General features: G+C 35.9%; 3 protein-coding genes across 5 annotated transcripts in view; 1 reads left to right on the top strand and 2 right to left on the bottom strand.

Moving 5' to 3' along the window:
• Positions 1 to 2836: 2836 nt before the first annotated feature.
• LOC105203034 (60S ribosomal protein L4) lies at positions 2837 to 7146 on the bottom strand. Its single transcript, XM_011171753.3, has 8 exons — positions 6995 to 7146; positions 6130 to 6307; positions 5776 to 6021; positions 5420 to 5544; positions 4953 to 5051; positions 4531 to 4802; positions 4233 to 4392; positions 2837 to 3105 (listed from the first exon to the last, which is right to left on the bottom strand). Exons 1-8 carry the CDS (start codon positions 6995 to 6997, stop codon positions 2914 to 2916), a joined length of 1275 nt encoding a protein of 424 aa, XP_011170055.1. The 5' UTR covers positions 6998 to 7146; the 3' UTR covers positions 2837 to 2913.
• A 377-nt stretch (positions 7147 to 7523) lies between these two features.
• LOC105206510 (nuclear autoantigenic sperm protein) lies at positions 7524 to 20635 on the top strand. The gene is given in 5 exon segments (XM_026133717.2): positions 7524 to 7769; positions 14745 to 15590; positions 15759 to 16412; positions 17279 to 17289; positions 18789 to 20635. Coding segments are annotated over 4 exon segments (3102 nt in total). The 5' UTR covers positions 7524 to 7769; the 3' UTR covers positions 20380 to 20635.
• The window catches only part of LOC105203030, a 60241-nt gene continuing 48659 nt past the window's right edge, over positions 9136 to 20717 (bottom strand). Inside the window, exons 1-5 of one of the 3 annotated variants that reach the window (XM_011171741.3) lie at positions 13877 to 14745; positions 13337 to 13564; positions 11842 to 11949; positions 11545 to 11682; positions 9136 to 10789 (exon numbers count right to left, since the gene is read on the bottom strand). In XM_011171741.3, coding sequence (XP_011170043.1) covers positions 10527 to 10789; positions 11545 to 11682; positions 11842 to 11949; positions 13337 to 13564; positions 13877 to 13955 — 816 coding nt within the window. In that variant the 5' untranslated portion in view covers positions 13956 to 14745 and the 3' untranslated portion in view covers positions 9136 to 10526. Of the gene's footprint in view, positions 10790 to 11544; positions 11683 to 11841; positions 11950 to 13336; positions 13565 to 13760; positions 13780 to 13876; positions 14746 to 20717 lie in introns of those variants that run through there. The other 2 variants (XM_039459128.1, XM_026133714.2) reach the window with 2 other exon arrangements.

The following is a 20717-nucleotide window of genomic DNA, read 5'->3' as shown; positions in this document are numbered from 1 at the left end:
ATACGAAGAACGTCGTTCTCTGTCTACTAAGTCTGATTGGTTGCTGGGGCCACAACACCAATCAAACTTAGTAGACAGAGAACGAACGTTCTTCGTATTGTCTGCCTCTCACTCTATGTGTCTTTCTACCCCCACCACGGTCATCAGCAGTCCATTCTGGCTGCGTTCCGATATACACTGCAAGTACTGAAAATCTATAGTTCATGTTACGTATACTATAGATTTTCAGTACTGGCAGTGAATTTCGGAACGCAGCCTCTGGTCTGCGTTCCGATATACACTGCAAGTACTGAAAATCTATAGTTCATGTTACGTATACTATAGATTTTCAGTACTGGCAGTGAATTTCGGAACGCAGCCTCTGTATGTCGATGGGCGTTTCCCATGATAGTGGCGCACTCTGGTAGATCTAGAGATGCGTAGTTAAAAACTTTTTTGACTCCCCTTGAGTTTGTTCAGTGATGGGAGATGGAAAGATATTCCCCATAAAGGGGATTTTTGTGCGCATGCGTGATATGACGTAGTTAGCAAGTTTCAGTGACGGATTTTGGTGCAACCATGAGATGTTTCTGCGCGCAAGACCGCTCACTACGATGTTTATGAGTTTTCTCCCATTGAATCTTGCACATCTTGAAGCCTAAAGTATGGGCTTAAGGGCGTCTTATCCCTTTTTGAGAGAGAATCGGAAGATTATCACTTTTAAAGAGACCTTGCGAAGAGTTTGTTCTCCTCCGTAAAAAAAATTATTGCAATATATTTATATTATGTATTGTATTTATACACATTATTTTTTCTAAGCAGCATTCTATTTAAATAGAAAAATTTAATAGAAACTTTTCCCTTACAATTTCCTTAACATTTCTTTCTTTAACCAATATAAGGGCCCTTATAGTACCAAAACTATGCGTCGATGAGGCTTTGGCTGTGTTCCGTTTTTACTGGCAGTACTGAAAATTTATAGTTCACGTCACATATACTATACATTTTCAGTACTGGCAGTTAATATCGGAACACAGCCTATGTAGCATTGCTCGAATGCGCGTGCGCGAGAAAGATCTTTCCATCTCCCATCACCGAGTTTGTTGGCACCGGCGAGATACTATACCGGCTAGTCTTACGGGAGTGACCGTTAAATGATTGAAGTAAAAAATTGATAATATAATACTAATTTTATAATTTATTATTATCCTGATGTTTCTTAGATTAAATTTATGTATTTAGAACTCGTTTTAATGTACTCGATTTTTATTAAAAACTGCAATGTTATCATCCAAATTTAATTATCTATAGAGATGATAGAAATTCAATTAATTATCTATAGAGATGATAACTAAAAAAAAAAAAAAAAAATTGCAGCAATATATGTATATTACAGCATTGTAAATATATATACATAATTTATGAAGCAATCGTATAATAAAAAAACCTTAATAATGTATTATTCAAATGTGTTAACAATTGCAAATTTTTATGTATAATCGATAGTCACCGCTCTTCAATTATCACCAGGTCCACTTTAGTCCACTTGGCAGTCACGAAAATTTACCCATGACCGACCGTCTTTAATAATATCTGATCATTGCCATAATCAAACCGTTGAAGCTGAGGATTAAAAAAGTGAATCGTTGGAATCGTGGTGGGAATGTATCCAGCGCTCCGGCGTCACGTGATCTGACAAATCGCGCCCAACTGCGCGTGAGTGACTCGGTCGATCTTTACGCCTTTCATAAGCCTGAGAAGGCACGAGATTTAATTGATCACAATGGGTGCTTTCCAGCTACGACACAAGTCGACACTGTGCAACACAGTGTCCATTAGTGTGAGTGAAACAACTAAAATTTTCTCTCTTACACTAATGGACACTGTGTTACACAGTGTCGATTTGTGTCGTAGCTGGAAAGCACTGAATGTAAACTTAAAAAAAAAAAAAAAAGTCAGTAAAATTACAACGGATACCGCGATAATTTTACAATAGAAATAAATGACCTTTAAAAAAATGTTTTCGCCGATACGCGAGTCAAATTATCGCTGGAAATCTTGAGCAAGTTACAGCCTGTAGTATAAAAAATTCTACATAAATATAAAGGAAAATGATATCAAATAAAATTTCAGTTGAGTTTTAATGTTGATTAAATATTCAACATTATTTTAAATGTTATAGAAGCAGGTATTGAACGCGTCTTATATCATTGGTAACATGCAATATGCATAGATTAACCCTTAAACACATTATTGGGTCTGGCAGACCGATATTTTTAAGTTTGCTGTGTGAACAATGGGATGAAACATTCGCATTAGAGGCGAAGGGGGGGGGGAGGGAGAGAGAGAGAGAGAGTTAAGTGTCCACTATCGATTACAACATTGATCAGCTTTAGAGCTCAACTAGAATTCAAACAGCACAAAAGTTCTTCAGTTATATTCTCCTTTTTACATAATTTCATTTTTTAAAAGAAATGACAATACTATAATTTTTTTCTTAAAAGTACCACTCTTTAACTTTAAAATGAATATACAAATCTTTATTTTCACGTAATGATTTTTTTCTTAATAACTTCACAATAGATTATTTTTCGGTATTTATAATACCATTTATACTATTATTTCTGAGACTCTGAACTTTCATTTAAAAAAATTTGTTCAAAAGTATTGATTGGAACCAATAGTAGATTTCTTTCAAAGGAGTCTCCTGAGTACCGGTCCTAGATTTACATGCTGTGTTTATGGTTGACGCTGGAAGTGCGTTTAAGGGTTAAGTATAGCATGCAGATAAACAGATTTTTCATAGAATTAACAAAGTATAAAAAAATTAAGATTTTTAAAAACACATATACAACAATCAATTGTAATTTTCTGCCTTTTATTTCAAGACAGAAATAAAAATTACAAGTTTATAAGTTGATATTTGTATGATGTTCACTTTTTAGCTGACTGCTTAGCAGGAGCAGGCTTCTTAGTTTTCGTAGTATCTTTCGTAGTAGATACTTTTTTCTCAGCTTTAGGTTTCGGAGTCTTTTTCACCGTCTTCTTGTATTCAGCAAGTTGCTTTTTTCTCCTTTCTAAAAGTGCAACGGTCTTGGATGTTGCCGATCTTTTTGATAAGTTCACCTGCAATATATGATCGATAAGTTATAATATCAAATGCAAAAGGTCATTATATTTTATAATTCCTCTTCTGAAGATAAATTACAATAGTGTTTAAATATGTCGTTGCAAATAAAATTATATAGCTTTTTTTCTTATAGGATAACCTTGGTATTTACACTGCAAAAAAAAAGAGTAGACAATCACTCTGTTATATGACTTTATGTTATATTAGTATTGTGCTGTAATTTTATTTTTAATATTAACAAAACCATGAGTTGAGATGACCGTTGCGTTCAACAAATGCAACCAATATGTCAATATTATGGAGAGGTGCAGCAATGTATTTATAAATTACAATTTATATAAAATGATTACTCTCTTTGTATAAAGTGTAAAAAGTTTTTTTTATTATTTTATGATATATTATATAAGTGTAAAGAGATAGTAAAAGATGGAATACATGAAAATGCATGTGCTTAGCTTTTGTATTCTTTGTCAAATTTGATTCTTCCATTCATGAGTGTAGCCATAAATCTCACCACTTCTGATACTTTTATATATGGCAAAAATTCAAAAATTTTTTAAATTCTTTTTCAAATATAAGAAAATAAGTATTTTATATTTCTAATTTTTTTTATAGCAATAGAAGTTTTTGTTAGTTTTTATGAGAAGTAATAGAAGAATTGATCTTTCATATACTCATCAAATAATAGGTAATAAAGTAATTTTTCATTGGTCCTTATAAATGATATATATCGGATTTACTCTAATTGTAAGAAAGTATATAGAAAACTTTTATATTAGTATATTAATAATTTATTAAAAGCAATATAAGTAAATATGAAAATGTATAATATATCTCGGATTTTAGTAAATTATATTTTAACTTCATAATCAAATACATTTTTCTTATGATATTGATCAATCCATTTACATCATTTTTTATAATAAAAAATATACTTGTAATTAATTTTTTCGATAATATATATTTAACTCAAAATCTTATAATAAGAATACCTTATTATTTAAGATATTCTTATAAAGATTTATTATATATTTTACGTGTGTGTATCTTAAAAGTTTGCTTCAATGCTATTGCATAATTCTAAGATGGGTATAATAAATTAAAGGATAAAATTTATACTTACGCCTTCTTTCTTGGCGAGAAGAAGATTCTTCTCACGCTGGCTCTTTTGCGCAGTCAGGATGGCAGCACGTTTCAGAACTGCAGCATACGGGTTGAGACGCAGCATAGCTCGAGTGTTAGCCAATGGATTCAGTTTCTTCACTCTACGCACCACCTTCTTCCTGTAATTGTATTGAATAAAATGTATTATCATAAAAATAATGAGATAGAAGAAATGCTTCAGTGTGCTATCATTAAATAAAAGATGGCTACAAGTTTTATCGGGATATATACAAGATCATTTCTTCGCTTATAATTACCTAGGAGCTCTCAAGACTTTACGAATTTCCTCGGACTTCAGAAGTCGGGACAGATCCGTATTGGCCATTTTAGGGAACGGCAAGTTATATCCTTTTTTAAGCTGTGATTCTTTACGCCAGGTTCCATAAAGAGCATCCAATTGCTCGAAAGCGGATTTTGTCCAGATTACGAAGCGTCCGACGTGGCCACCAGGTGCCAATTTCAGCAGGTTCATCTTGTTGATGTTCATAAGAGAGACGCCAGGGATGTTGCGGAATGCTTTACGGATACCCTAGAAATCATTGTGATTCATATAAAAATCTTTTGTAATCTCTGCAAGCTTCACTCTGCGAGTGTGAATAAAAGCAATTTTAATTTGAATATAACTCATATGTTTATAGAACAAATTAGTAAACAATATAGTATAAAAAAAACTGCTTACCTGATCATGGCCATATACGATCAAAGGCCCACGTCGTTGAATGCGTCGGCGATTACGCATTTTACCTTTGCCGGCACGAAAACGTTGAGACTTATACACCTAATAAAAAATAAATAAAATATAATTTAAGATAATTCAAAATTTTAAAGATCTATAATTTTAATCATGAGCACTAGCATGATTAACTAATTGCATCTTTTATATAAAAAATTCTAATATGTTTAACATAGTCCATTCAAGTAAAAATTGCTTATAAAAATGTGAAGGAAATTGTTTGGTGATTCATACCCCTTGCTAGTAAGTATAAACTAGTAAAGAACGCCAGAATACCATATCTCTCTAGCACCTATTAGGTAGCATCTCAGCTAAATTTTGCTTAGCAAAGATACGGACATTTATCGGTGCATATAAATATAACACAAATCTTTAAGAGTAATATTTAGATTAAATTAAGATAGAATTAAAACCTTTTGGATATCATTCCAAGCCTTGATACGTCTCAAAAAGATGACGGCCTGTTTAGTTTTCGTGTATTCTTGAATCTTATCGGAAACGACCAGCGGAAATTCCGGGACTTCCTGGATCAAGTGTCCTATGCACAAGTAAAAAAATACAATTATAATCTATTTGCTAGTTAATATCTAAATTACTTTTAAAACAAATATATCATAAAATCAAACAAACATATACAAAACTATAAATTTTTTTATTTTTTTGAATTATTGATAAAATACAATGTAAAATTAAATGTTTTTCTTGTAAAAAATTTTTGTATAAAATTTCTTTTCATGAAAAATGTTACCTGCACACAAAAAACACATACCTTTAGACTGCACGAGTGCAGGAACACCAGAAGCAGCAATAGCCGAAACGAGAGCGTAACGTTTCTGATTGACGTTGACGCGATGATGCCAACGTCGCCATGGCTTAGTAGGCGCAAACATGCGTCCACCTCGGCACATATTACCGAAGGCACCCTGGCCAGAACGGTGAGTACCGCCGCCACGTACACGAGGTATACGAGCCACAGCACGTCCAGTACCCCATGATTCCGCAGAGGTCTGATGACCTGTCAGAAACAAAAAGACATTCAATCTTTATGTGTTCATTTATTGTGCTATTCAAATATACTTGCTAATAGTTATGGAATTCATAGAATGAGGGCATCAGTACTTACCAGCCTCTTTAGAAACGCAGTACGGCTGTCTGATGTTCGTAGAAATCAGCTGATGGACGACATTCACGATGTCGGGACGAATCGGTGCCTTGAAGACAGACGGCAGGGAAATCGTGTCACCCGAAGGCTCACTCTTCTCGGTGTACACCGTAATAAGCGGTCGCGCCGTTGATAACGACTGAAAAAAAAACAACTCGTGTTGCAATGAAATGGATAATTATAATTTGCTACAAACGTGACTCATATCACTTCTTGTCACTTGATAACTGGATATTATTTACAAAATTAAATATCTAAAAACAAGATTTTTAGCAATTTTCAGTTGCTACATGTAGTATAGCATACGCCACAGAACGTTGCCAGCTGCCGAGATTAGAAGAAAAAAGATCGTATTTGTTCGCAACATCGGACTTCCTCTTCGCCAGAATTACGTTTATCTATAAAAATCCGACTTTTATTTATCGGGTCATTGTTCAACGAGTCACTAATACCGCGTGCTCGTGCTCTCGAGAAATCCATCGCAATGGCGGACAATACCGGAAACGTGTTGGTTCGACACGTGCACACGCTACCGCAGACACGTGCTGACAAACTTGGGATCTTTGCATTCTCACAGCTGTTATCGTGATATCGCAGTAAATTTGGTTTCACCTGTCACCGGGAAATGATGAATAAGTCGAATCGTCCGAATACATTTGTAAGGAGGATGTTGCAGATGGTGTGCCAGAGGTGCGATTGGCAATCGGCGGGGCACGGCGCGGACGAACGCGAGCCATCGCGACGAAATTAAGCGGGTCGATCGCGCGAAATCAGCAAGAGGAAAAGTCACGACGTGCGCTTGCACGCGAGAGATCGAGTTTCTTACCATTTCGCGTTCTTCCTATTATTTTACACGCATGAGACGAAGATCCTAACCGGACCGCGGTTGTACGAGTCGTCCGGTCACGGGTAAAAAGGACCATGTAGAACGAGAACACATGTGACACGAAGGTTAGACGGTAACGCGCATGTGCGCAGATACGCGTTGGATCACCAATCAGGAAGTGATCTCGAATACAAATTGTCTAAAAGTCTGATTGGATGATCTAAGGGCCACTTGCACCAACGCCGATTAAATTTAATCGCTGATTAGTCTATCGGAATTGACCAATCGCATTTGTCGTTTTTACTTAACGACAAATACGATTGGTCAATTCCGATAGACTAATCAGCGATTAAGTTAATCGGCGTTGGTGAAAGTAGCCCTAAAAGACAACACCAATAACAGCAGTCGTCTTAACTGTCGAGTCCGCTGAATGCGGCCAATGATATCTCTGATATTTCTGAACGCACTGTCCAATTTGGAAGATCCCTTTTTTTAATCGCGATAGTAGCGCTACAGCTATAACGATAAATTGATAAATTCCACGTTCAATCCTTCTGTTTCAAGTCAGTCATCTCTGCGTGCCTTTCGTGGTCGATGACCGTACACCGAATCCTCGTAAAGTTTGCCCGCGTACCGGTTACGCAGTTCACGCGTGTATAACGAAACCGAAATCATCTGTGTAGTCCCGTCCGTGCTTTGCGTGCGCCTCAAAGACCGTGAGCTCGAGAACGTCAATTTGCGGAGGTAGCAGTATCATTTTGGAAAATCGATTGAGGTACGTGCGCGCACACAATGTGGTTAACGTCTTGCTAAAAAAAAATGCGCCTTGTCGGCATCGACCGAATCCGCTGGCGTCCAAATTGTTCTCTTTTTTTTTTCTTCGATAATTTAAACGGTTTCTCCACGAGGTTCGCAAACTTGATGGCTTATTAAAGAGGGTGAGGGGAGAGGATGTGTGATTTTCGCTTGCAATAATGTAATTTATGTCTTTGTAGTACGTTTTAGATAACGATACTGATAAATAGAAGCAAATCGAGGATGCCTTGTTTCTCTCTGCGTGGAAGTAGCTCATGATAAAAAAAAAGAAGGATTCTGAGAAAGAGTAGGAGATGTGGGCTCGATGAACGCGTATTCTTTGGTATTCGTATAGAAAAACGAGGCTTTCATCCACAGGAAAGATGATGATGAATATCGTCTTTTCGATGGTGAAGTGAGCCGTTGAGAGGGACGCTTTTTGAGGTTAAATTTAGGAGACCTGCCGTATCGACAGAAGAAGCGCGCGGAATTGTTCGTGCTTCCGGCACATTCAAACAATTGGCCATAGTTCGCAAAAAACGTCTAACCGACAAAATTATAATTTTTGAATTACTGTAATTAGTGGATAGTCTGTACATTTTTCTACTTCTAGTATACATTAAAAAAGATCCAAGCCTAAAATTAATAAAAAAACAATTTACCCACATTTTTAAATCATTAAGTATATTTTGCATTTTTATCGAAACGAATTTCATATGGACGTTTCTTGCATAATTGTGTTCAGTTATTTATCTGACTCAATTCATTATAGTTGCGAGAGTTTCTTTTATAACGGTGGAGAAGGGGAGGAGAGGTGGTACTTTGAAGATATAAAATTTTTCACTCTGCTAAAATAATTTCTGTATAAGATTGAAATGTAAAGGACTAACGTTCCAGATAGCAAGCTGACATTATTTGTTGTCACTTTAACATCAGCATAACGTCTTTGACTTTTTGATGCCAAAGGGCATTAAATAACGCCAGCTTGCTACCTGGAATATATACCTGGGATAGATACCTTTTTAGAGATTTTTAAACATTGAAATATTTATATTTTTCATTTTTTACATTTATTCTTATTTATTATTATATGTAATATATCTATAATATCTATTATTTTAATTAAAAATAAACATTTAATTTTATATAAGTTTATTAATTTTGATAGTCAAATTAATTGTTAATAAAAGTATAAAAATAGGCATATAAAACATTTGATTAGTTTTCTAATATAATAACGAAGTTTGAATTTTTGCAAAATTATATTTAAATACCACAATAGAAAGAATACAATCTTAAATCTTGCAAACAATGAATATGGAATACAAATGATTTTTAACCAAGAATTTCTTGCAGTATTTTTATTGCGATCAATTTCAATAAGCAACAAACAGCAAAAATCACTTAAAAAAATATGAATAATGGAGAATGCGTCGTTAGAAAAATGCTACGCCTCTCACAAAGGCACATCGAGTGACAAAAGACTTGTTTTTTTTTCTTTTTCTTTTTCTTAGCTGTACCTAGTCTACACTGGTCATTCATTCTTCCTCTTTCCAAGCTATTGATTGCCTCATTTCAAATGCGAATTGTTCAGTTGAAAAGAACAGGCTGGAAGATTCTTATAGCTTTTATTGGACGAAAGGCATTTCGTGATCCTCTCATGCAGAATATTCACTGTGCATAAATACATCCCCTAATCGCTAGAACAAGTTGTAGCAAAAGCAAGCTTCTCTTCGGCTAAAGAAAAGTTTATGCCGCATATAGATCGAGATATTTAAGGCGTGATGCAGATTGATTTTTTAGAGCATCAAAATTGTACAAGTAAATTGTATAAACTAACAATCGCATAATTCTCAAGAAGAATATTACAAAATTTATATTATATATATATATATATATATATATATATATATATATATATATATATATGGAAAGTTTGTTATGCTCTCTTGTATATGCCTCGTTCCTGTACCACTAACATTTTTATTTTACAAACATGCTTATTGTTCTACTCATAAGGCGTTTGGATTATGTTATAGGCATCTACGTATCAGAGAATTATTACACTTTTTCGCTCTTGTTCTCGTTATTATGGACATGTTCGTTTTATGTTTCTCGGTAGCGAGCTTGTTTAGTTGCTGTAAATAAAATGAATACAGAAAAATGTAAATTGTCAAACTGGCATCAAGCAATTCTACGATCAATTGATCAGTTTTAAGCTTCAATCGAAAGCTTTTTGTCTTTTTGACAAACTCACGTTCCCTCATTTAGAATATTTATACAAACGAGATAAATTATAAAATAGGTACCTTCGAGATCGCCTTCGAGATGGTCATTTCTGGACTCTACTTCCTCAATAATCACCTGTAACTGTTACAGTTTACACTCCTTTTCAAGGATCCGTTTCAGTTCCTGTAGGCATAGAATATCCTAAATCTCGGAGATTCATACTCTTGGAATCTAGTGATATTCTAGCAGGAGATAAACACTCGAGATTTATTAAGTTGGTGCAAACAGTTTGTCGTATTGTCTAAGTAAAGTTAGAAAAGAAACCGCGCGGTTTCGAAATACGTTTAAAAATATATAGGGGATTACAGCACAACTTGATTGTGAAACAAATCTCTTGCGCCAATTTGATCGATCAGGAAAGTGTTTCGACGTTACCCGAAAGGAGCGCAGAACAATTGAAACGTCGTGACTCTCAGAAACGACCTTAGACCTCGAAGGCGTCCCATTGCTACGCTATCATGGCAGCGATCGGACTGAAGCGCATGATTTTACTAAGGACGAGCCAGGTTACCGATGCGAGGGCACAGAGGGTGACCCCGCCCCATCCCAGATCCATGCTCCACGCGGTGGTGACTCTCCTGGCCTTGAGAACACTGTGGGGAACGGGCATACCGATCACGCCGTCCTCAAGCCCATCCGTTATTGATTTGGTCCCGCGATCCTGGACTCTCTTGAAGTAGATGATCGTGAGCGTGAACAGCGCGAATGTTGCTGGAATTGAATGGAATAAGATCATATGACTGTCCGTTTATAAGGGGGCATATACACATGCAGAAGACATATCATTCTTGTACTAAGAAAAGTGATTCAATTCCTGGTATGTTTACTTCTTTTAAGTAACGGTTATCTTTAGATTTTCTTGATAGTCTTAAATTGAATGGTCTTAATACATTTGTCATTAACTTAAAACAAGTAATATTTGTTTAAAATAAACTTCTGTATACACACAAAAAAAAGTATTATTTATTTATTTGTATTATTTATATATTATTTATTTGAAATGTTTCATAAGTTCATGTGTTCAAGTTTGCGAATCTATCATAGGTTTATTATAAACATTAAATTTATTCAAAATATATTCTGAATCCTAGTAATTGAATTTTTCAATCAAGAATACAAAGTTAAAAATTCCATTTGTTTATTCTTTGATACAATTTCATATATTCTTCGAAAAAGTAAATTCTTTTTTTTATATGAGTTCTTCTAAAGTTTCAAGACACTTATCAAGATGATATTCTTTGTTAAAGATAACCGTTATTTACTAGAAGAAAAAAAAGTAAATTGAATAATTACTTTTCTCGTGTTTTGTCCACCCTGACAGATCAAAACAAGAGTTGATTTTGTGAATTTTTTATGGGAAAACAGAAAGAGATAGAGAAGTCGTGTTTATCTCATTGTAAAGGTCATACTCTTCTCTATTTGATATTTAAATTTGATTTAAAAGATAAAATAATAAATAATTTTACCTGCAAGGAGGTACATCACTCCTGTCACGAGCACGGCCGATAATTGATGCCTACACAACCCGAAAAATCCTATTAGTGCAGCGCATCCTAAAATGATTAGGCACACTAGGGAGCACGAGATACTCAGATTTTGCATTCCTGGAACAGAATGTTGGAACGATTAACCAACGAGATTCTTTATAAATATTCGTAGGAAGTATAGTGATTTATTCTATCGAAGAATAAAATGGTTTGTTAGAGACTAAAGGTAATGCTGCGTACATCAATTAAATATTATTTATTGCAATATTTACTTACGATTTTGCCAAGCTCCGCGCGTCTCCTCGTGTGCCTCACTCGGCCTCAAGTAATTGACGCATCTTTTTTGTGGGAAACCCACCTGACTTAACAGCTGTATCTCTTCCTCTAGAAAAAGCATTTGCCACTAATTTAACCGTTGCATTTCTTTTAATGGAATAGATACATAGATTTTCTCTTAATTCGATAGATTATATTTAAATAGATAAAATTATAAGGTGTTCACAGCAAATTTCATTTTTAAATATATTTCAATTGAGAAAACAGAAAATAGTTACAATGGAAGGGAACAACGCTTGTGCTTCGTTTTAGAGAAATTGCCGAATAACAAAGGCCACGTGGATTATCACACTTCTGATATATGTATCTCATTTTGGTTGATATATCTGTAGGAAAATTTAACACTCGTGATTTAAATGTCACGCGCGAAGGTGGTGCTGGCAGTGCTAGGCACTGCTTAGCGTGTTTAAACTCTATGAACGTAATTCCGGCAAAAATAACTAAATGAAACAATTACGAATTCAAGTACTCTTCAAGGTTGCACCCTTGAAGAGTTCGATTAACTGAAAAGCGCATCACTTACTGTGCTAGATATCATAAACATTTGAACGTTAGATTAGATACATTATTCTATTAAATATGTCTCTAAATATTAAGTGTTTTTTTTTAGCTCTACTGTCGTGGTTTATTCACAAATTTTATTATCTATTTGAAATTAGTTTTATCATATAAAACTTCGAGAAATCGTTGCGTTTTAAAGCAAACGATAATATCTAAAAAAAAGTTTAATGATATCTTTGAAAAAAACTTGATGAAAAACGATGTTTATCGTGTTTCGTAGAAATGTAATATATGTTTGCTGAAATTTTGTCAGGAGATATTACTTCGTCTATATTGCACGCACACATTGACTATATTTAGATGCCACCTTGACTCTGGCCGAAGATATCGAACCGTCGAATCGTACAATTTAAGCACGGAGAGTATTCGTATGATCGCGTGACCGTGATCCTTGCTTTTTTCGTGGATTGGAGCAACACCATTCTATTAAATTCAAATCGCGTTTGTATGCCAATTTATAAGAACGATAATGTTTCTATTGGCACAAGCGAAAAAACACGAAACGTTGATCGTATCCACATCCCTATAAGATTTGGATATTAGAGAGAACAGCACGGTCTGATGCGTACGAATAAATAATTTTTATCTGTCTTCGTAAAAAAAAAAAAAAAAAAAAAAAAAAAAATCTTTTGATTTGCGTTCCTATTTATCAATCGTCTGCTCATTATTGTTGATATTTTTAATAATAACAGCATTTAGAATAATTATGACAATTAAAATTTTCAGAACTGAAAATATTTGTAATGAATTTTATAAGTTGTAATAATCGTGGGACATTCTGCATTCTCAATCGTGAGTAATGTATCTATTTAAATCTCAAAGCGTGTACAAAAGATATGTGTTCTAGGTTTAACGTTGTAAAAATTGTACGTACCTGACAATGAAACACACATAATCCAAATCCCGCCGTGCATGGAAACTAGGAAGGACGAACTTTTGGCGACACGATGTTTATTTCGATGATTAACGGAAGACTCTAGCCTCGCCACCTGATCATTCAGATACCACGTGAGGTTGACGTTCACGTGAATGAGATCTTTCTTGTCCCAGTAGATCTCTTCCCAGTGGTCGGACATTATCGCGGCGCACAGGAGCCCCGTTGCTGAGAAATGACAAAGAAAGACACAGTTATTTGAATTGCTCATTTTTCTGTTAAGTCCCGGTTCATAATAAAGTTTTCTCTTCGAAAAGAAGAAGGCGGGAGGATTGGAAAGTTTCTTCGGAACAGCGTCAAAACCAAACAGTTTGGGACCGTATAATTTTGTTCTCAACTTTCTGGTGAGATATGTCTTCCGCACCAGCTTTCTCAAAATGTATGTCGATGAAGAGACTGCGTTGATCTTTACACTTTTCACGGTTTGAGACGAACGTCAGTCTCTTCTGGGACGCGGCGCCGGTCTTCACGTCTCTTTACCTGCGACGGTCAGCACGAGGGTGACGAAGAGGAAGACGAGGCGCGAAGCGGGGCCCCGGGGCACGCGGGTCGACTCCATCTGCTCTTGGACGGCGGCGGCGGCGCCCAGGGCGACGCCTGCAACGCGACGCCCGCGTCCCTCGACTCGTTACTGGCCGATGTTCGCCCTTGGAATCTCTTTCTCGCTTTCTCTCCCCGGCATCCTCGCGATGCAGACGCCCTCCACCCTTCCGCGTCGAAATGCCACGATGAATCGACCCACGCGGACGACCACCCGGTTCTCTCCTTCCCCACCCGCGGATGCTGCGGATGTCCGTCTTGTCACCCACACATTCCTTCTGCATCTTCCGAAACAATTGAATTGTTCCGATAAAGCTCGCGTCGCATTAAACATTGGAGATTAAGATTTCTTTAATAGTCGTCGTTTGATAGTAATTATATTTGTAGACAAAATTATGATTTTTAATTTGCCTTAATTAATATTATTTTTTTTCCGAAATAATATTTCTTGTTAGCTTTATATTAAAATATTTTCTTGATATATTTGGTCCAAAAATATTTATATAAAGTCTGATGTAGACTGTACAATACTGTACATATACGTCCATTATTCTTTCGAAACTGCGATTACATCAATATAGAAACTTGTAAAAATCACTGTCTTGTGACGGTGTTGAAAGATGATTTACAGAAAGAGATATAATATAATAGAAATTTTTTGCTTATTTACTTTTCCAAGTTTTCTATGATCGCTGCTTGATCTTACCTTTTGATACAGCCCACTTACATCGTTGAGATTTTGTCGTTCTTATTCTCAAAATATATGTAACTGATACTATGTAAGAATTTTTCTACCTTTGTTCTTTAGATGGCCGATGTATCGGAGGAAGTGCCGATCAAGGATGGCGCGACGGCAATCTCTCAGGGCAAACGCCACCTCCTGGTACGCGATTACCAGCTTGCAGTAACCGTCCTAGCTCGTGCCTGCGAACTTCTCGCTCAGGAGCATGGAGAAACCGGCGATGAGATGGGTGAACTCTATCTACTTTATGGACGAGCCCTTTTAGGTCTGGCACGCGAAGAGGCAGGAGTGTTGGGAGGTGGAGTACCTGGATCCGAGGAAGTCAGTCAGGACGAGCAAGGTGAAGAGGAGGAAGAAGAAGAAAATGAGGAGGGGGTAACAGAAAGCAATCATGTCGCGGAAAGTAGCTCTTGCACATCAAAGGACAAGGAAGATGATAAGCAAAAGACAACGGTGAAAGAGGATGAAGATTCGAAGGATTTGAAGGATACGAAGACTGAAAAGGATGAAAAAACGGAAGACTCCGATAAAACGGAAAAGGCAGAAGACTCCGATAAAACGGAAAAGGCAGAAGACTCCGATAAAACGGAAAAGGCAGAAAACTCCGATAAAACGGAAAAGGCGGAAGAATCTCATAAAACAGAAAAAGCAGAAGAATCTGATAAAACAGAAAAAGCAGAAGACTCTGATAAAACAGAAAAAACAGAAGAATCCGATAAAACGGTCGATACTAAAATTCAAGAGAAGAATAAGCCAAGAGAAGAAATTCCTGGATGTAGTCGAGATTTTGATCTACACAACGGTGAAGCTTCTGGTAGTGGCATGAATAGGAAAGAGATAGACGAAGATGGGGAAGCAGATGAAGAGGACGTTGAGAAGGAAAATGATGAGGACGAAATCAACAATTTACAGGTAATTTATTTTGGCTGATTATGATTTAGAAGATCTCATCGAATTAAGTTATATTAATTATTTTTGTTTGTTACATTGTTATTTTTGTTAATTTAATTTGACCTGATGTTTAAATATTTAAATATTGACTCAATAATAAATATTCCGACATTTAATTTACATTTTTAGATCGCTTGGGAAGTTTTGGAACTGGCAAAACTGGTGCTAGTGAAACGCGGACCTCCAGGTTGGAAATTCTTGGCTGAGGCCTATCGCCTTCTGGGCGAAGTCGCGATGGAGGGTAGCAACCACGAGAGCGCATTAATCGACTTCAAGGCTTGCTTGAACCTGCTGGAGAAGTTGACTCCACGTGACCATCGTGCAATCGCCGAGATCCATTATCAGCTTGGATTGGCGCACGCGATGGCAAACAACTTTGATATCAGCATTGAACAATTCAATCAGGCGTCCGCACTGCTAGAAGCGAAGATTGAGCATCTGAAGACTTTGCAAGATAATCCACCCCAATCCGATGATCCCTTCTACACTGTTGAAGGCGAGATCAAGGAGTTGCAGGAACTTCTTCCGGAAATTCAGGAAAAAATCACAGACATCAAGGACCTGAAGAAAGAAGCCAATGTACTTAAAGAAATTAAGGAGGAGAGATTGAACGGGTGCACTAGTGATGGTGAGGCGAATGAGGCTTCTGGAAGTGGTAGTAGTATGTCCAAACCTGCTAGTGATATCTCGCATCTAGTAAGGAAAAAGCGTAAAGCGGAAGACGACGAGGAGACCGCCTCTCTTAGCAAGAAACCAACGCAGGAAAAAGACGTGGCGTGAAAAGTGCGAGTATTTGTTTTTCATGATGATCAAACTAATCTGAACTCTGGTAAAATTAAGAAATGTTGATATTTTTCTCGATAATATAGAAGTATTTGCTGATGTATAAAAACTTAGTATTTTCTACAGAAGTGACAGTCTGCCAGTCAGTGAATTTATTTCCAATGTAGATATCATTAGAAATAATCTTTAAACCTCCAGAATCACAAATACATACGTTTAAATTTGTCATATAAAATCGCCTCATGATATAAACGAGGCAGAATTATAACTGCAGTTTTTAGCGTATTATCAAGAAAAATATCAAATATTTTTCTTGGTAATGGAAAATATTTATTGTTGTAGAAAATGTTGTTTTCTGATGAAGATCAATCAAGCATTCTTAACATTCCTAGTTTAAATAAACGTCAGAATTTGTCAAAAGTTAATATTCATATTCTTTGATCTTTACTTAAATTCTCTTAGGTTATGGTAATAATTGTATGGAATAGTTTTGACTAAAATAGCAATTAGCTTCAATAATATTTAAAAGAATGAGTAATAATAAAAATAATAATAAAGTTTAAAAAGGTGTCTTTAAAATATCATCTAAATTATCTAAAATTTTAATTAAGATTCGATAATAAAAAATTTCAAAGAATATGTCTAATAACAATTTTTATCTTATATTAAATAGATATATCTCATATACTCACAATTTAGATGAATCCTGTTGCATCGAAATATGTTAAATCCCCGTAACTCGTTCAATATTAGAAGAGCTTGAAGCTCTATAAAATTTTTTAAAACTTACGAATTAAAACTCGACATAATTTAAAAATATTCAGCGTACGCTTGATCATAAGATCCTATCTAATTTTCGCGAAAAGGAAAAGTTGAAGTTGATTTTTTGTTTTCAGTTTTATAGAGATACAGCCGTTTAATATATCGTTTGGATTTATACTCCAGCAAATACGTTTGTACGTTAAAGAGAGGGGAAAAACTTTTTTTTTATATATTGCGTTTTATTCAATGATAATCGGTTTGCCGCTGCTGAATTCTTGAGAATGGTGTGTGCGTGCGAACATATTCTTTGATTTTAAGACATCAGGGAAATTATTGTGCAACTATACGAGAGGTTTCTGATTAGATTAGTTAATCTACTCTGGACATTTGGGCAGCGTTCAAAACGATTAGAGAATCTTGTGCGAGCGGACAGTTGACTCTGAACATGCGTCTTTGCGTCAGATTTTTTTTATAACTCGAGAAGATACCATTTATCTTCGTCGTACAACATCGGTAAACTTGTAGCTCAAGGAGACAGACAAAAACTCGCGCATTTGCCCAACTGGCATGGTTTCACAATAGACTCCAGGATATATTATGATATATTTATTTTAGTTTAGCTAAATAGCGGCAGACAAACAGTACTGTTTTGAAATGTAGATATAAGAATTCAAATAAGATTAAGTGATTGTTTGTGTACGAATATCACGTAAATAAATGTTGAAGCATTGCTTTTTTTTATTTGCTTGTACTTTTTTTTTAAATCCATCTTCTTTTGTTGTGACAATACCATATGTAAATTCATTTTTGATGGATCAATGCACATGAAAACAATCTAATTGGCATGACGATTTTATCGACATTTGATAATGTTTGCCACGTGTCCGACTTACAGCTTCCTCTATCTGTCGAGGAAGCACCGGTGTTTTAAGCTTTATGAATATAGGTTAGGTTATCTCGTCATTGAAAAGACATAATTTCATCGTTACAAATAGATTGAAATAGATGTTTGTATGATTGAGGCAAAAAGAACGTGCAAATACAGCATCGGCTATTTTCAAGTGCTATAAGTTTTAATATGACTTTATGAAAATAACGGTATATAAATTAAGTTATAACTTTATATTATTACATCTTTATGTAAATCATACAGGATGTCAGAAGTATATTTAAAAATTTCATGTTTCTGGATAAAGGAAGAGCAAATGTTTTTTTGAGCATTAGGCTCAAAATGCTTTATTGTCGAAATAATTAACAAAAATACTGTAGTATTGAATAATGACTTCATGTAAATGACAATGTTTCCATAGGTTCTCTATTTCATAAACAATAGTCTTTAAATAAACCCTATAAATAAACAATCTGATTTAATATTTAGTTCTATTTTCAAATTTAATTGTGTGCATTATTTTAATAATGAAACCTTTTTGGTCTAATGTTCATAGGATTTATTGTTTTCATCCTTTATTCAGGAACACACTCTTTAAATATTAAAACATACTTAAGACTTGCTCTGTATTTATCTCTTTATATACACGTTTTAATATTCGTAGTATATCTTATTATACATTTGTTATATATCATGTACATGTATTTTAGTGTTCCATGTGCAAGTATGGATAGCGAACAATGTACAAAGAAGCCAAAACTTGAGGTACCTACTGTGAGCGAGGGAAAGGCACAGATATTGATCACAAATGAAAGGGTGTTTTATAATCCAGTCCAAGAATTCAATAGGGACCTCAGTATAGCGGTGCTAACAATATTTTCGAAAGACAGGTTCAGTGAAGAAGTGCTAAGGAAAAACAAGTTGGGGAAAGATGATAAAGTCAATGCGTTGCCTGCTGCGGAAGGCCAGAAGGGAATCACTATACTGGAAGCTTTATCAGCAACCGGTTTGCGTAGTATAAGATATGCCAAGGAAGTGGAGTATGTCCGGCAGATTGTCGCAAACGACATCTCCGCGAAGGCGGTGGACAGCATCAGGCAGAACGTTTTACATAACGGAGTCGAGAATTTGGTGACTCCTCATCACGAGGACGCGACGTTGCTGATGTATCAGCGCAGGCGGAATCGTTTCGACGCAGTTGACTTGGATCCATATGGTTGTCCCTCGATGTATCTGGACGGCGCGGTGCAATGCGTATCCGATGGCGGCATACTTCTGGTTACCGCCACCGATATGGCTGTTCTGGCCGGCAACGTTCCGGAAACTTGCTACTACAAATACGGAGCGATATCCATTAAGTCGAAATCTTGTCATGAAATTGCATTGAGGATATTATTGCAATGTATCGCGTCCTACGCAGGACGTTACGGACGGTACATAGTACCATTGCTATCCGTAAGCGTCGACTTTTATATAAGAGTATTTGTCAAAGTCTTCACGAGCTACGACAAGTGTAAGGAGAACTCCAATAAGATAGGAATGCTCTATCAATGTAACGGATGCGAAAGTATGAATTTTCAACCGTTGGTGACGAGAAAGGCTTCCAATAATTACAAGTTACCGAGTGCACCAGCGATAGATCAACTGTGCAAGCATTGCCAACACCGGCAGCACATGGGTGGTCCAATATGGCTAGGCCCTTTGCACGATCATGGATTTGTGTCACGATTGTTGTCTAACTTGGACAGCATGGAGTTGGGTACATTAAAAAGAATGGAGGGCGTGCTGACCGTGATACACGAGGAACTGGACATTCCTTTGTATTATACTCTAGATCGCTTGATGTCTATAGTTAAATGTCATGTTCCACCGATGTTGACGTTTAGATCAGCATTACTAAACGCGGGTTACAAGGTATCATACTCGCACGCGAGTAAGATCTCCTTCAAGACGGACGCGCCGAACGACGTTATATGGGATATCGTCCGCGCCTGGGAGAAGGAGCATCCTGTAAAACGAGAGAAGCTGGCTGAAAATAGCCCAGCCGCGCGGCTACTTAACGCATCGTCCACGACGGATATCTCATTCGCTATGCATCCTCTCGCCAATCCGATTTCCCGGAAGAAACATTTGTCCCGCTTCCAACAGAACCCTACTGTAAATTGGGGACCCGGCGTTCGTTCGAGAACTAGGGTTGATCTCGAAAATAAGGCGGAAGATTCGAAAAAAGTTAGAAATCAAAATAAAAACAGTAAGAAGAAATCTACTGTGGTGGAACAACAGATAGATAGAATGAACGCAAACTGTACCCCATGATACGTATATCTGATGTTTTTTGATACCTTGAACAGTTATCCTGAATTAGCAGATCGAAGATAGAAAAATCATAACGAACAGCCTTTATAAAATTATTTATATTTTGACAATCAGGGAAAAAAATAACATTTGACAGAAATATGCGAGTCATATCCTGTATATTTGTACGTTACTGCATATTGTTATAAGTTTATAAGAAAACTTTCATATGGTTGCAAGTAATGTGTCTTATAATAAAATATTTTTTTTACAAATACTGTCATTGTGTATATTTTCATATTATTTTACATCCATTGTAATAACATCATTATAACATGAAATCTTAGCATCAAAAACAT

The sequence above is a fragment of the Solenopsis invicta genome, chromosome 16, assembly GCF_016802725.1.
Source record: "Solenopsis invicta isolate M01_SB chromosome 16, UNIL_Sinv_3.0, whole genome shotgun sequence".
NCBI classification, from domain to species: domain Eukaryota; kingdom Metazoa; phylum Arthropoda; class Insecta; order Hymenoptera; family Formicidae; genus Solenopsis; species Solenopsis invicta.
This window is presented reverse-complemented; position numbering and strand designations above follow the sequence as displayed.

Coding starts and splice junctions, on each gene's coding strand:
- LOC105203034 (XM_011171753.3), bottom strand. Junction 4,803..4,952: donor TCGTATATGGCCATGATCAG/GTAAGCAGTTTT, acceptor AATGATTTCTAG/GGTATCCGTAAAGCATTCCG. Junction 4,393..4,530: donor AAAGTCTTGAGAGCTCCTAG/GTAATTATAAGC, acceptor ATACAATTACAG/GAAGAAGGTGGTGCGTAGAG.